This window comes from Zonotrichia albicollis, chromosome 18 (genome assembly GCF_047830755.1).
Source record: "Zonotrichia albicollis isolate bZonAlb1 chromosome 18, bZonAlb1.hap1, whole genome shotgun sequence".
NCBI classification, from domain to species: Eukaryota; Metazoa; Chordata; class Aves; order Passeriformes; family Passerellidae; genus Zonotrichia; species Zonotrichia albicollis.
The window spans coordinates 5,929,457-5,942,627 of NC_133836.1; the positions used below are offsets into that span (position 1 = coordinate 5,929,457).

General features: G+C 42.7%; 1 protein-coding gene across 1 annotated transcript in view; it reads right to left on the reverse strand.

Annotated features, from left to right (window-relative positions):
- Positions 1-13,171, reverse strand: part of GALNT9 (polypeptide N-acetylgalactosaminyltransferase 9) — a 131,115-nt gene that overhangs the window by 76,041 nt on the left and 41,903 nt on the right. The window contains exons 3-4 of the mRNA XM_005488931.4: positions 9,275-9,441; positions 7,373-7,547 (exon numbers count right to left, since the gene is read on the reverse strand). Of these exons, the coding sequence (XP_005488988.1) occupies positions 7,373-7,547; positions 9,275-9,441 (342 nt within the window). The remainder of the gene's footprint in view (positions 1-7,372; positions 7,548-9,274; positions 9,442-13,171) is intronic.

The window sequence follows — 13,171 nt, forward strand, 5'->3', positions numbered from 1 at the left end:
AGAAGGAAGAGCCTTTTAATTAAACATTGCATACCTGAGAGATTTCACAGCCTGTCCTGCCCTATAAAAGACAGCAGAGAGAGCAATGGGCTATTCAGAGGCTCAGCCCAAGCTCATCTCTGTGAGATCTGCAGGAACACTCAAATCCCAGAGCCTGCCATGCCCTCTCACTGCCAGCACTGCTGTCTGTCTGTCTGTCTGTCTGTCAAGATCCCCAGGTAATGACCAATAAGGGAGGGCTGGGAGCTTGAACAGGACTGGGCAATGCACTGTGCTTGCTTATCTTGAGCAATCCATGGAATATGAGAGGGTTTCATTGCTATTCATGGCTAGCAAAGCCCAGCCTCAGAGCTGCCCTGTAATGTTGAGCTGAGCTGCACATTCATCAAATCCTTTGTCAACCTTCCTGGTCACTCTGGCTTTATGTAATTGCTTCAGATTGTAAAAAGAATTATGATTAAATCTTTCCAAGTGATTTCTATTTTTTTTTCCTAATTTTAAACTGCTACTTTATTATGCAGATTTACCCCTCCTCTTTATGGACATCAGCATTTTTCCCATGGTTTTTTTTTCTGCTTTGCCTTGTTTTTTCTGCTGTCCATCTGCAGAACTCGGGTGCCTCTGGCAGCTCACAGGACTGAAAGGATAAAAGGGGAAAAGTTTGCTGAAGCCCAGGGATGTCCAACACACTGAGCTGATGAGCTGCAATACATGTTTGGAGGATTGCCTTTCCACATGGCACTGCTGGCAGGACTCAGCCCTGCCTGATCAGGTGCATAAGCCAGATGTGGATTTTGGGATCCATCTCCATTTTTCATAGTTAGGTTCCTATTTTGCATCTGAGTCAAGGTACTTTATGGGCTTATACTTAAGAGCAGCATGCATTGTTAACAAGTTATTTACTGGAGCAAGAGGGAAAGTTCTCCCAGGCATATTCATAGACATGATGGATTTCAGTAAACTAAATATAACCAAAAGATTCTGCTTTAAAGGTAGTGCTTCACATCATCCAAGTGGGTTTTTTTTTCCACTTAATAAAAACCAAGGAGACAATTTGGACTGGAATTTGAGTGACATATGAAGATCCTCTCCTTTCCATCCTCTCTAAAACTATTTGTCAGTGTCCTCCTCTCTCTCTGAATAGATTGTTGGTGAATGGATAAAACCAGAAGAGAAAGGACAATAAATTTAGTTCCCTTATAGACTCCACTAGGCTAAAGGGTATTTTCACTTCAGTTTTATTCCCTTTGATTTGTCCAAGTCAGTTGAGCACATCACTAAACAGAACATGCATTCAATGCCTTTGCCTACCAGTGGGAAGATTTCTTCATTAACAGCAGATTTTCCAAGGTGTTGAGCACCCATGATGACTTTATTGGGAGTTCCAGCAACGCTGGTTCTGTGAGATTCAAAGAGTAAATGCTTCCAAGATAAACACTGCAGGTAGGAAGGGAGTTGGAAGGCAGAATTTGAGGCAGAGTACAGAATGAGCCTGTAAGAAGATTGAGAGCAAAGGCAGGGGCCATGCTGTGATCACACAGGCCTCTCTAATCCTATTGTAAGTCTATCTCTGAACATATATGCATTCTGTATTTAACACTGGCTTGATTCAGAGCAGCTCAAACCCCACGGGAAACCACAGCAAACAAAAACTCTGTGTTGTCTTACATCCTTATCAGATTGCTGGAGAATTCATGCCAAAGGGAAAGCCTGATTTGTCACAAGGCTAAAAAAGAACAGCTTCTTCCAGATAAAAAACAGATAAAAAGAAGTTAGTAATGAGCTCCTCGGTGCACATGATTATATAATTCACCTTTTTAAATATGTAAAAACACCTGCTGACTTCAAGCAGACTTTAAAAAAGGCACAACATCAGAATAAATGCACACAATCCAAGGGAATCCACATGCATGCCACAGGCCAGATCTCTGCTGCCCAGCTCTGCCACTTCAATGACCTTCACAGCTCCAGGGATGCTTTGCTAACATGCAGCATCTGAGAAGCAGACCTTACCTTCCAGTTCTTGGTTAGAATGGCTGTACGAGGCATTTGTCAATAAATTCCTCCCTGCAGCCCAAATGTCACTTTTTCTAAATTTGTTCAAAAGTAAATCCTTTCCTAAATGACAGGAATTGCACTGGGAAATATCTCTCGAATTTTGCCCTGTCCCAAGTGGGTATATACCCTGATCTCTGCCTTCTTTTGAGACAAACATGCCTCTTTTTTTTTCTTCTGCACCATCACTATGCTACTATTTACTCCAATAAAAAATAAAGAACTAACATTAAAAAAAAATCCAACCTTCTTTGTCCTGCTTTCACAAATCAGAATTTCCTCTTCTTGCAAGCAGTCAGAGAAGAGTCCTTATAAGACATAAATGAAAGACAACATGGTCTCATCTGCTAGATTTTATGGCTCACTGGGTTTAACACCGTATTTTACTCTGGCTCTACCACTGTCAGGTACCATGAAGTATAAACTTAACAGAGAAATGTAAGAAAAAAGAAAGCTGTGTAAACTGAAAGCTTATTTTGCATGATTTTACACGCTACCTCACATTTTACTGACAATATACATTTATCAGATGCAGACAAGCAGATCTACTGACACACATAATTCTTCACTGAGGCCATCTGCAGAATATTTAATGTGGAATGCCTTTCCTGTAAATAAGTGTTCAGAGAACTAAAAAAGAAATACATTTCATTCTAGTTTCCTTGTTCTCTAAGAGCACTCCCCCATCTGTCCTGCCTGACATCTCTATCAGCATTCCCAGGTGCCCAGGGAGGTTTCAGACCCACAGTCCCCAGCTGGAGCAGAGTGAACTCAACACCAGCGCCTGCTGGAGAGTTAAAGATCAGCTTTTGGCTGCCAAACCTCAATGGCTCTTTTCTGCACCACTGAAAAGCACGAGGATGCTTCAGTGAACATTCTAGGTTGTTGAGGTAGATGAATAGTCAAAGCTGCTTTTCTGGTACCACCCTCTGTGTGCAGGCTGGCACCCTCCCATGGATCCCAAGGCCCCACGTGGCTTCTCTTGCATGCTCCACTTAGATCATATTGGTTTTGCTATCTAAAACTTGTATTCCATTAAGTTACCAGAGTCATCCTAAGGCTTTGGATGAGGAAGAACTCCCTTCCCTTTTCATTTGGGCTCCCCAGGTCAGTCCCAGCCCAGGGATGCTCAGTGAAACATGTCCTGAGCATGAGTGATGTGCCTGACTGCTCCAGAGTGGAGAGACTGCACAGCAGAAGGACTGCAAAGGTAATCTCAGCTTCCACTTTTCTCATTTAGAAGGAAAGAGCCACCTGGACCTTGTAATGTCCCCAGAGAGCCACCTGAGCTTGAAAAGGGGGGACAGGGAGTTTACCTGCAGGTAGAGATTGGATTCTGGTACACTGCATGAAAATGTCACCAGGGAGCTCTCAGGGGGACAAAGACCCTGTGGCTTTGCCCCAAAAAGCACAACCATGTCTCTGTTACAGAGTACTTGGGATAACCAAAGTCAGCAGAAGATTAGGAGGAAATCAACTTCCTTTCTCCTTTACACACCTTTTTGAGAATCCATTGCTTATGGCCACCACAACAAACTGCATTACACCTTACAGTATAAAACAGCATCTGCAAACTGCCATCCACAGGCCCAGGGATCTCGATCTTTAGCTCTTCTTAGTTTATTAAAACACCATTTTTGTATATTTTTAAAACACTGACAACTTCAGGGATAATCCATAAAGATGGGATGTGTGTGACACAATCTAATGGATATTCAACTTCTATTTCATGTTCTCTTTCTCATGTCAGGCTCAGTCTGGCTGGTATGTTGAAATCTTTTGATTAAATCCTCTTACTTCACTGCTTCCTTATTGAAACTCACCCTTTGTCTGGCAAAATTTTAATTACTACAGGACTGCATAACTCCAGTGCTCTGATAACACCTCTGTGATAGGAGCAAAAGCAATTCCTAAGATAGAATGCAACTATAATACTCTATCATTATGTCTTCTTTTATGGCTCCTAGCACCCTCTTTATGGCTGCTAATATATTGTGGTTTCTGCCTTCCACCTACTGATTTCTTCTCTCCTTCACTCAATGTGTCCTTTTTCTCACCCAGAGAATTAACACCCTATCTCTGTAATCTCTTTGCTGCTCCCAGAAATAATGTAGGGAAGGTCTCTTCTCCTTGTCATGCTATTCTTTCCCATCTCTCAAAGACAGGGGTTTTTACAATGCTCTGCATGTTCTGCAACACAATCAGCACCCAGGATGTGCTGTCTGCTCTCAGGGGTGCCTTCAGCATGCTGGGTGCACCTAACCCAAAGGTCAGAGCAGGAATGCTCTAATCTTCTGAAAACTGATCTAAACAAGCTTAACTACACCTCAGAGAAGAAAGCACAGCAGCTTTTCCTCCCTCTTGGCTCTGCTGGGTTACTGGCTCCCACTGACATCAAGTAACCACCAAAAACAGACCAGGTTCTGCTCCAACAGGACAGGTAGAATTTTAGAAGTGAAATGCACACATACATTACCCTGTAATTCTAATTTAAAATTCCATTTGAGGATTAATAGCAATGGCCTCCCTTTCAGGCAGTTCTCTCCACTTCCACTCTCACAGCAGCTGTATTGGCTCACACTATCAAAAGCCTTAAGGGGAACAGGTCAGTTGAAAATCACTGCTCTGAGATAACATATTTCTACACCTGAGAAGCCAAAAAGCAGCAATTAAGCACAGCAAAATAAATAATTCAATAGCTAATTTGACCTGCCAGGTTGCAGAGTATTTTTTTATATCCTACCAGATTGTAATTTAGTTTAGAAGAAGTGTCCCTGGAGAGCAATGCTGTGAGAGCCCATAAAATGCTATAGTATGATATCAGGCAAAAAGCCACCTGTAAATAGGCCACTATTGTTTAAAGAAGTTTTTTGTTGTTGTCAGTCCTGCATATTTCATGAGAAAGTGTGATGAAGTCCTTCTTTGATTCTTTATTAATTAATCTGCCAACTGATTAGGCAGGTAAAGCAGCCATAGATTGGGAAACTAAATTGCACTGCAGGCACTTGACTTTTAGATAGAACACAAACCAAACAGAAAGCTAAATGCTCTTTTCTGTGGTAAAGGAATTGGCTCCTTTTTAATTGCCTCACAAATAATCCATAGACAGCTTTTAGTGGGAGCAATCCATGTGGCCTCTGAATACATAAATAAGCACTGAAAATGGGGGGAAATATTCATGCAAGGTGCAACTTAGTGGGAGAATAGAACAGCAAGAGCTTTAACAAGAGACTCCCACCTGATTGCTGAGTTGGTGGGGCAGTGCTAACCTGGTGTGAAAAAATAGAGCAGTCCAGATGGAAGGACCTCAGTTCCTCCCAGTCAGAGGAGATGAGATGAAAATGGAGGTGACAGGCAACCCCATGTGCACAGGTGAACTAAAACTGGGAGAAGTGGGTGAGGCAGGGATTGAGATGGCTCTGAGCAGCCACAAAGGCTGGAGTGGAACAAGGGGAGAAATACCAGGGAACACTCTGAGCCCTCAGGCTGAAATGGAGGGACACAGGAGGCTCCTGGAGCACATTTCTCTCCCCATTGATCACTGAGTGCCCCACAGCAGGGCCAGAGCCTGGCTGGAAGGAAGGTGCACCAGGCAGGGGCAGAAAACACAAACCTTTTATCTTGGATGTCCTCTCTCATTTACTGAGCACTCCAGGTTCTTGCTGCGCTGATCTCAACCCTTTCTGACAGTAAAAAACCAAACCCTAACAAACCCCAAAGCAACCACAAAGCCCTTTCCTGCTTACTGACACCATTACTGAGCTTCCCTGGGTATAGTACATCAGATGGATCTCAATGTCCTTATAAAATGATAACAAAATTCTCCTCAAGCCCCAGAATACTGCAGCTTGGGAAGGACAAGCACTGGGGACAGCACCCAGAGCATGCTCTCCCCAGTCTCTGATCCTGGCCCATAGCTGGTGTTACCCTAGATGAATGATTGAAAAAAAATGTGAAAGATCTACTTGCTTTAAAAGGAAATAAATAAATTAAACCAGCTCTTAAGCTTCTAGAAAATTACTACAGCTGCTATTATAGCCTAAGATAGTCCTAAGGAAAAAAGATGGGATGATCATAAAACAGGTGCACTACAAGACTTATTTTATTGCATCTCCCATTTTATAAAGATATTCATGAACATATAAAAATAAACACTCTACTCCTTTGCAATTAAGTTTCTCTCTAGTTGTAAGTACAGCTATTTTTAGTTTTAATTTGAGGATATCTCCCAGAATTGCGGAGCATAATCATTTCCACCATAACTCTGCATCATCATTATCAAATACCAGCCTATCTTTGGAAAATGCACATTTTACATGCCAAAGGTCCCAGAAGTCCTTTTGCAGCTGATGGTACAGATCAGCTCCTACAGTCCCAACTTCCAGTAATGCCAAATATTGGCCACCAAGTGGTGCTACAAAGATTTATTCCAAATGCAGTTCTGGCCCATTAAACCAAAAGGGGATGGGGAAAGTCATGCTAATTTCAAGCCCTATTAAAATTGCAGGCAATAATTTAATGTTTCCCTCAAATGTAAATGCAAGGAAATTTATGAGGAAATCAGATTGGTATTCAAGTTTCTAGGAAGAAATGATAGAAAATGATGAGGAGGTAAAAGAAGCACTTGAAATCCTCCAGCCCAGAGCCTCCTTAATGGTGTCTCCCCATCTGACTGCTTTGGGATTTCACACCCATCGTGGTTCCAATTACTCCTCTCTCCACAGAGCCGTGCTAGACCAGGCACAGCAGCTTTTTTATGGTCTTGCAGCCATTGCAGGAGCCTGTCAGCAACGCTGCAATAATGAGGAGCACAATTCAGGAGTGCTTGCTGAGGTGATCCCTGCAGCCTCCTGTCATGGACATATTTTCTGAAAAATGCTTTTGCTAAGATCTTTTCTCCTGAGAAGCTGAGAGACCTCAGAAATGAAATGTAAACAATAATTATCAGCGGCTGTGGAGGCCAACAGGTGCATCTGTGAGTGGTCTCATGTGGTTGTTTTTAATTGATGGCCAATCACAGTCCAGCTGTCTCAGACTCTGGTCAGTCACAAGATTTTATTGTAATTTCATTCCATTTCTATTCCTTTCAAGCCTTCTGATGAAATCCTTTCTTCTATTCATTAGTATAGTTTTATTATATAATTTTCTTTTAATATAGTATATATCATACAATAATAAATAAGCCTTCTGAAACATGGACTCAAGATTCTCCTCTCTTCCTTCATCCCGGGACCCCTGCGAACGCCACCACAGCCTCCTCATCCTCCCTCAGCCCTGTCCCAGTGCCACCGTCCCTCTGGGCACAGCCAGCACTCACCAGCCAGTGTTGAACTCCACGTGGGCATCGAAGAACCCCACCACGGGGGATGTTGCAGCTTTCCAGCCCTGGATCCTGGCTCGGATCAGCCCCTCGCGTTTGTTGTTGCGCACGATCTTCACCAGCCCCGGGTACCTCTTGTGCACGTACTGGTCCAGGTTAAACTTCAGCTCAACTGCAGGGCAAAATCAAAACCCACACAAGCATTTAGAATGAGAAAGGCCCTGCAATGTTGTGTTTTACTCTTATTCTGCAACAAAAAGGGAGAGGAGTCCTTAATTATTGCCAAACCCTTGGTGAGTCCCAGAGATACAAACCCAGCACCGAGGCATGGAGCAGCTCCAGGGGTTTCAGCCCAGAGAAATTCCCCACAGACCAGAGACTTGCCCAGCTTTAATATGGATTTGAGTATACTGTCGAAGAGGTAGTTTTTAAAAAATTACTATTTAAAAAAAATTACTATTCTGATTCTCTGATGATTTGCATTATGTTACAACTGGCCTCTGGAGGAGCAATTCTGACTGTAAGCAAGTGTAACATGCCAGTCTGGTGATTTCTTTTTTCTGATTTATGCTGTTCAGTAGGAGTGAGGAAAATAACCTCAATGGATTTTGGGTCAAGAAGTAATTCAGATCACAATTAATTTCCCTTCATTTTCAGGGTTTTCCCTTAAATATAATTAAGATTCTTCAATACTAGGCTTCTTTCCTCTTTAACTAAATGGATATTGAAGATCTCAAATAGACTTCTCTTTTGTTCATTTTCAGGCATTCAATCACAGATGGAGCAGAACTCATTCACCCTTTTCAGCTTCATTTCAAGAGGCTTATAAACAGGCAAATTACCAAAATGGTCTCCCTATTTTTTTTTTTTTTTAATCAATGTAGTTTGGTAATTCATTTACTCTGCAACTTAATCATAAAGTGGCTTTTGCCTAAATATCTTTATCAGAAAAACTAGTAGAAGCTTCCAGGACATTAGCAGCCTCATTTTTCTGATCTATATTAGACAGTAGAATCATTATCATTAGAATCAAAGACTTGATAAATCTCCAGTTATTTAGAAGAGTGGCAGAGAAAAGCCATATAAGAGTTCACTGAGAAATGATGAGTTCAATTCTCCTCAGGATTGCCTTGACTCAAACACTTTGCAGTCTCACATAATTACTCCACAGGTTACACTGCCATAACTGAAATCTGAATTGCATAAACACTTTCTTAAATCTATAGGTTTTGGAACTTATTTTCACTTGAGTTGTCTCCTCTCTCAGTTCTCTCTTCAAGGATCTTGAAGAGTAAGAGCAACTTAAAACTGAAAGAACTTAAAGCTGTTGATCTGAGGAAGAAAGGCTAAATTTTAGACTTATTGGAAATAAATATGATTTTAGAAGAGGAATCAGTTCTAGAAGTGTAATGTCAGATTTAAACACAGCTCTTGTCCCTTGTATCCTGAGAATCTTCAAACATGACTATAATAGCACCTTGTGAAACATGCTGATAATAGCACCCTATATGCTCACCAATATTTGGATTTTGGGTTAAATCACGAAGAAACAATGTGCTGCCATATAAAAGACTAGAAACTATCTCTAAAGAGAATCTGTAGCCTCACTTTTCTTTGGCAGCAGAATTTGAACGTTTATTCTATTGATGATGATGATATTCCTCTGGATTTGGAGAAAAGTGTCCTATTAAGATTGCCTACATAAATGCCATTAATTCTGTTAGGATTTCAATGAAATCAACAGGCTTTATCCACCTAATGTTTATTTGTTATACAAATAGTCAATATTTACTCACAGCTTTGCGCAAATGGCTCGATCAACCCTCCCATCAACAAACACATTTACATTTCACACCTAGAAACCACACGATGCTTAGAGGCAAAGTGACAAAAGCTCACCATTGTCACTGTTGTCATCCACCAGGATGATCTCCTTGAGCAGGTGGGAGGGGGTGTGGTTCACCACGCTGTGCACGGAGCGCAGGATGACAGAGAGAGCCTCGTTCACAAAGATGAACACCACCGAGATCTGGGGCAGGTCCTCCGGGTAGCTCATCTGCTTGCACCTGGAGAGGGGAAAGGCACAATTAAAACCCAAGCAGCCACTGGGAGCCAAACCAGACTGAAGAGCATCCTCCTCTCCTTGCTCTTCACCCGTGTAGGGATTTGCAGAATTTGTCTTTTCTTGATTCTTGAGGTTTTAGCTTTAGCTGGGGACCAAGGACAAATGATCCAAATCTCAGGCCCAAGAGCACAAACAACGTGGGCTGAAAAGAGAAAAACAAGGATGGGACTTCATAAGCTAAAGCTGGAATTGGACAATTAACTCCAAGATGCAAAAGGACCAGAACTTTTCAAAGATGACCAGCCATCCATTTTGTGACCATTTTGGTTCATCTTGGGTGTAGCCCTGGCTGGGCTCTTGTGCTGCCCAAGGTGGATCCACTGAGGCCTTTTAATGAATACCTACTTTATTTTTTAGCTCTATCCAGCCTCTATTCTAGGCCAGCCTTCACAAGGCACCATTCTAACCTCAAGGAAAGATGTGGTAAAAGCTCAAAAGAATCAGTCTGGTTAGGAGCAGCCCTCTCCATCAGCCCAGTGTATAACACAGGGTGTGTGCATGCACATGCTTTATGCTATCTGTGCATGCACACAGATTTGTAGCAGCTCTCCTTTCCTGTGAGGTTAAAAGCATCTCTTGAAAACCAAAGGACTATCAATTGCTCTGCTCAAAAATAACCTGGAGAAGGCCCGCAATGGCACACCCTGCCTGGGCTCCATGGGGAACCTCCAGCAGCTTTGCTGCTAACTCACAACTGCAGCAGAACTTTAAAAGCAGCATTTGCTCAAGCAAATTTTGCATTTGCCCACAGAGAGAGCACTTTGCCACCCTTTCTGACTGCACAGTTTGTGCAAAAAGAACAAACACGTGATGGTTGTTGTACAGGCCTGCACTTGCTGAATTATCTGCAAACAGGTCTGCTCCCTCTGAGATGTTGCCTTGCTAGGCTGCTACATCCTCATTCACAATTTGCTTTTGTGCTGCTCACTGATAGATATATTTTACCACAGACCATTTTGAGAAGAAAACCTGAGGCCTGGAGAAGTTGCACAGCACAGAGCAGAGCTCCTGCTTCCCAAGTGCTCAGCCCATGCCCCTCTGTAACACCACGCTGCCCTATTTCAGTGGGATTCTCCCCCATTAGCAAAGAGGCTAACTTTAAAAGCTACCTACCTGTTCTCACAGTCAAAAAGCCATTCAGAATTACCATAGCAATTGCTGAACTTGCTCTCTAAAATACTGCTAATGATATCACAGAAAATGACTTCTCCTGCTCTTATCAAACTTTCTGACCTCTATGCTCATTACTTTGGCATAACAATCACTTTTTTCCCCACTATCAGCAGTCATGGGGATAGGGCAGGTGACAAATGCTTGACTGCTGGGTAACCTCTGCAAGTCAGTTATGAATTCTAGTAAACTGTAATGATTCATAATTCCTGATCCCAGCACTATTTGCTCAGAGACCTGAGCACTCATCATTGATTCCAGTGCTACCATAGTTACTCACTGGCAGCCTGTGCCACACAGAGGACCACTCTGTAAAACTTCTGGCTAAGCAGCATTCTTACACAGCCTAAAAATAAACCTGTAACAAGGAGAGAGGTTTTCAGGAGGCATGAATGTTCTGACACAGTCCCCTTTTCTGAATTTCTTTTTTGAATTTCTTTTTTGAATTTCTTTTTTGAATGCAATTTTCCTCTTGAGCACACTGGCTTATCAAAGAAGTGCATCAGGAATGCTGCAGTAACAGGAATGAGCCATCAGCTAAAAACATGGACCTTGCAAGGTTTCCTGTGATGAGGGACATCTTTTACCTGACAGCAATTTTCTCTAGAGTCCCACACATCTCAAACTGCAGCTCAGGAAATCAGAGCAGTTCCCAGGGAGTGGGTGCCCTGCTGGTGCAGGTGAGGCAGAGGAGGGAGCCCACCCCAGGCCATCCCTGCTCAGAGGGACCTCAGAGAATTAGGAATTTTGCTGAACATTTCTGAGGAAAAAGTATTTTCTTAATTGGCAAGTGAACTGAAACACCTGGGTACCCAGCTGCATGTTGCTGGTCAGACTGACAGGGTAACTACAAGTGGGACCAATTTCAGTGCTTTTCTGCTATCCTCCCACTTTAATTCAGAGAAGAAAAAAAAAAAAAAAAAGAAAAACAAATCTAATTCTAGCTGTAAAACCAGCACACCTGAACCATAATCTCCTAATTTTTGATTTATTTGTTCTTCATCACATTAAATCAATGCATTATTGTCCCAAGTGTGGCTCCATGGCCTTGCTGGTTCACAAGACTTTTCATGCCTTAGTTCTCAGTGATTACTTACACTGTAGGGCATCAGGGAAGGGACTGCTTTAGATAAAAAGCTGGTATGAATTTCTTATTCCACCTGGATGAAGTCATGCCTATCACTTCTCACTGCAGCCTTTTGTTTCTCAGTTCTTCCCTTTTTTTTTCTATTAGCAGGACATAGTTGAAAAACTGCATTTTGACTGCATTTAGAAAGAGCAGTCCAAACAAAATATATTGGAATATCTTTGGTAGTGCCACTGCAACAGGAACACCTAGATGGGAAAAAGCAAAGCTCAGAATTTAGCAGTAGTTTTAAAGCTGCCATAAATTTATTTATTGCAGCGAGGATGAAGAACAGCAAAAGCAGCTGTCCAGCTGAGCACTTTCCAAAGCACAGCAGTGATTTAAGGGTTTATTTCCTGCAGGCTTCAAGTCAACCTTGAACTCCCAACTCCTTAGGTCACTTCACAAAATGAGATTGATGTGCTGAGGTAGACAGGAGAAATTACTGGTCCACTACCAAACACTTCTGATGATGCTTGAGAGCATGAGCAATCCCAGTTAAGGTGTCTTTCCTTAAAAATCAGTGGGTGCTTTAAGTGCTTTGCTGGATTGTTGCCTGAGTTCTTCCCAAAGTGTTCTCTAATTAGACACCAGCCACAGCAATTTACAGTTAACACTTCCTTCATTCCAAGAAACTCTAACCAGGGTTTGATGCTCCTAGCCAAACAGAGACATGAGCAAACCTCACCCTGCCAAGGCACACCCAGCTTTGGGTGCCACCTCAGCCACCCCTGCTCAGCCAGAGCCTCACAAGGGCTCTGCACTGGGTCAGACAGTGGTGCCTGTAAAAAAGGGACACAAAGAGTGACAGAATTCTCCTTGCAGCAGCCCTGGACTGGCCCTGGAGGAGGCAGCAGGGGACAGTTCATTACAGAGGAGAGGGAAGGCTGTAACAAGCCAAAGGGCATCCTTGCAGAAAAGAACTGGAGCAGCAGCCTGGACACAGAGAAAATCATCAGGCAAAAACCTATGAGCTAATGATGGGGCAGCTTAGCACAAGAATAGGCACTTTTATTATTTCTTTTGAGAAGAAAATTACCAGAATGGGAAGAAATTAAACTGTACAGAATGCCCTAACAAGGCACAGCTTTATAATCCTTCAGCCTTACTGCCAACAGAACCGTGGTAAGAAATGTGGAAATATCCCTTTTTCAGCCCTGATGCTGTGCAGTGCCTGAGTGTTTGAAGCTGAGGGTTCAAACTGAGTGTTTGAAGCTCCCAGTGCTCTGCCAGGGAAGGGAGCTGGATCCCACCACAGTCTTCCCTTCTCTGCACCAGGTCTGACCACATTGAACTGTGGGAACAAGAACAATTTCAGCAATGGACAGCTGAAACCCGGCCTTGTTAACACCAGCACTCCTGAGTTGAGGAAGAA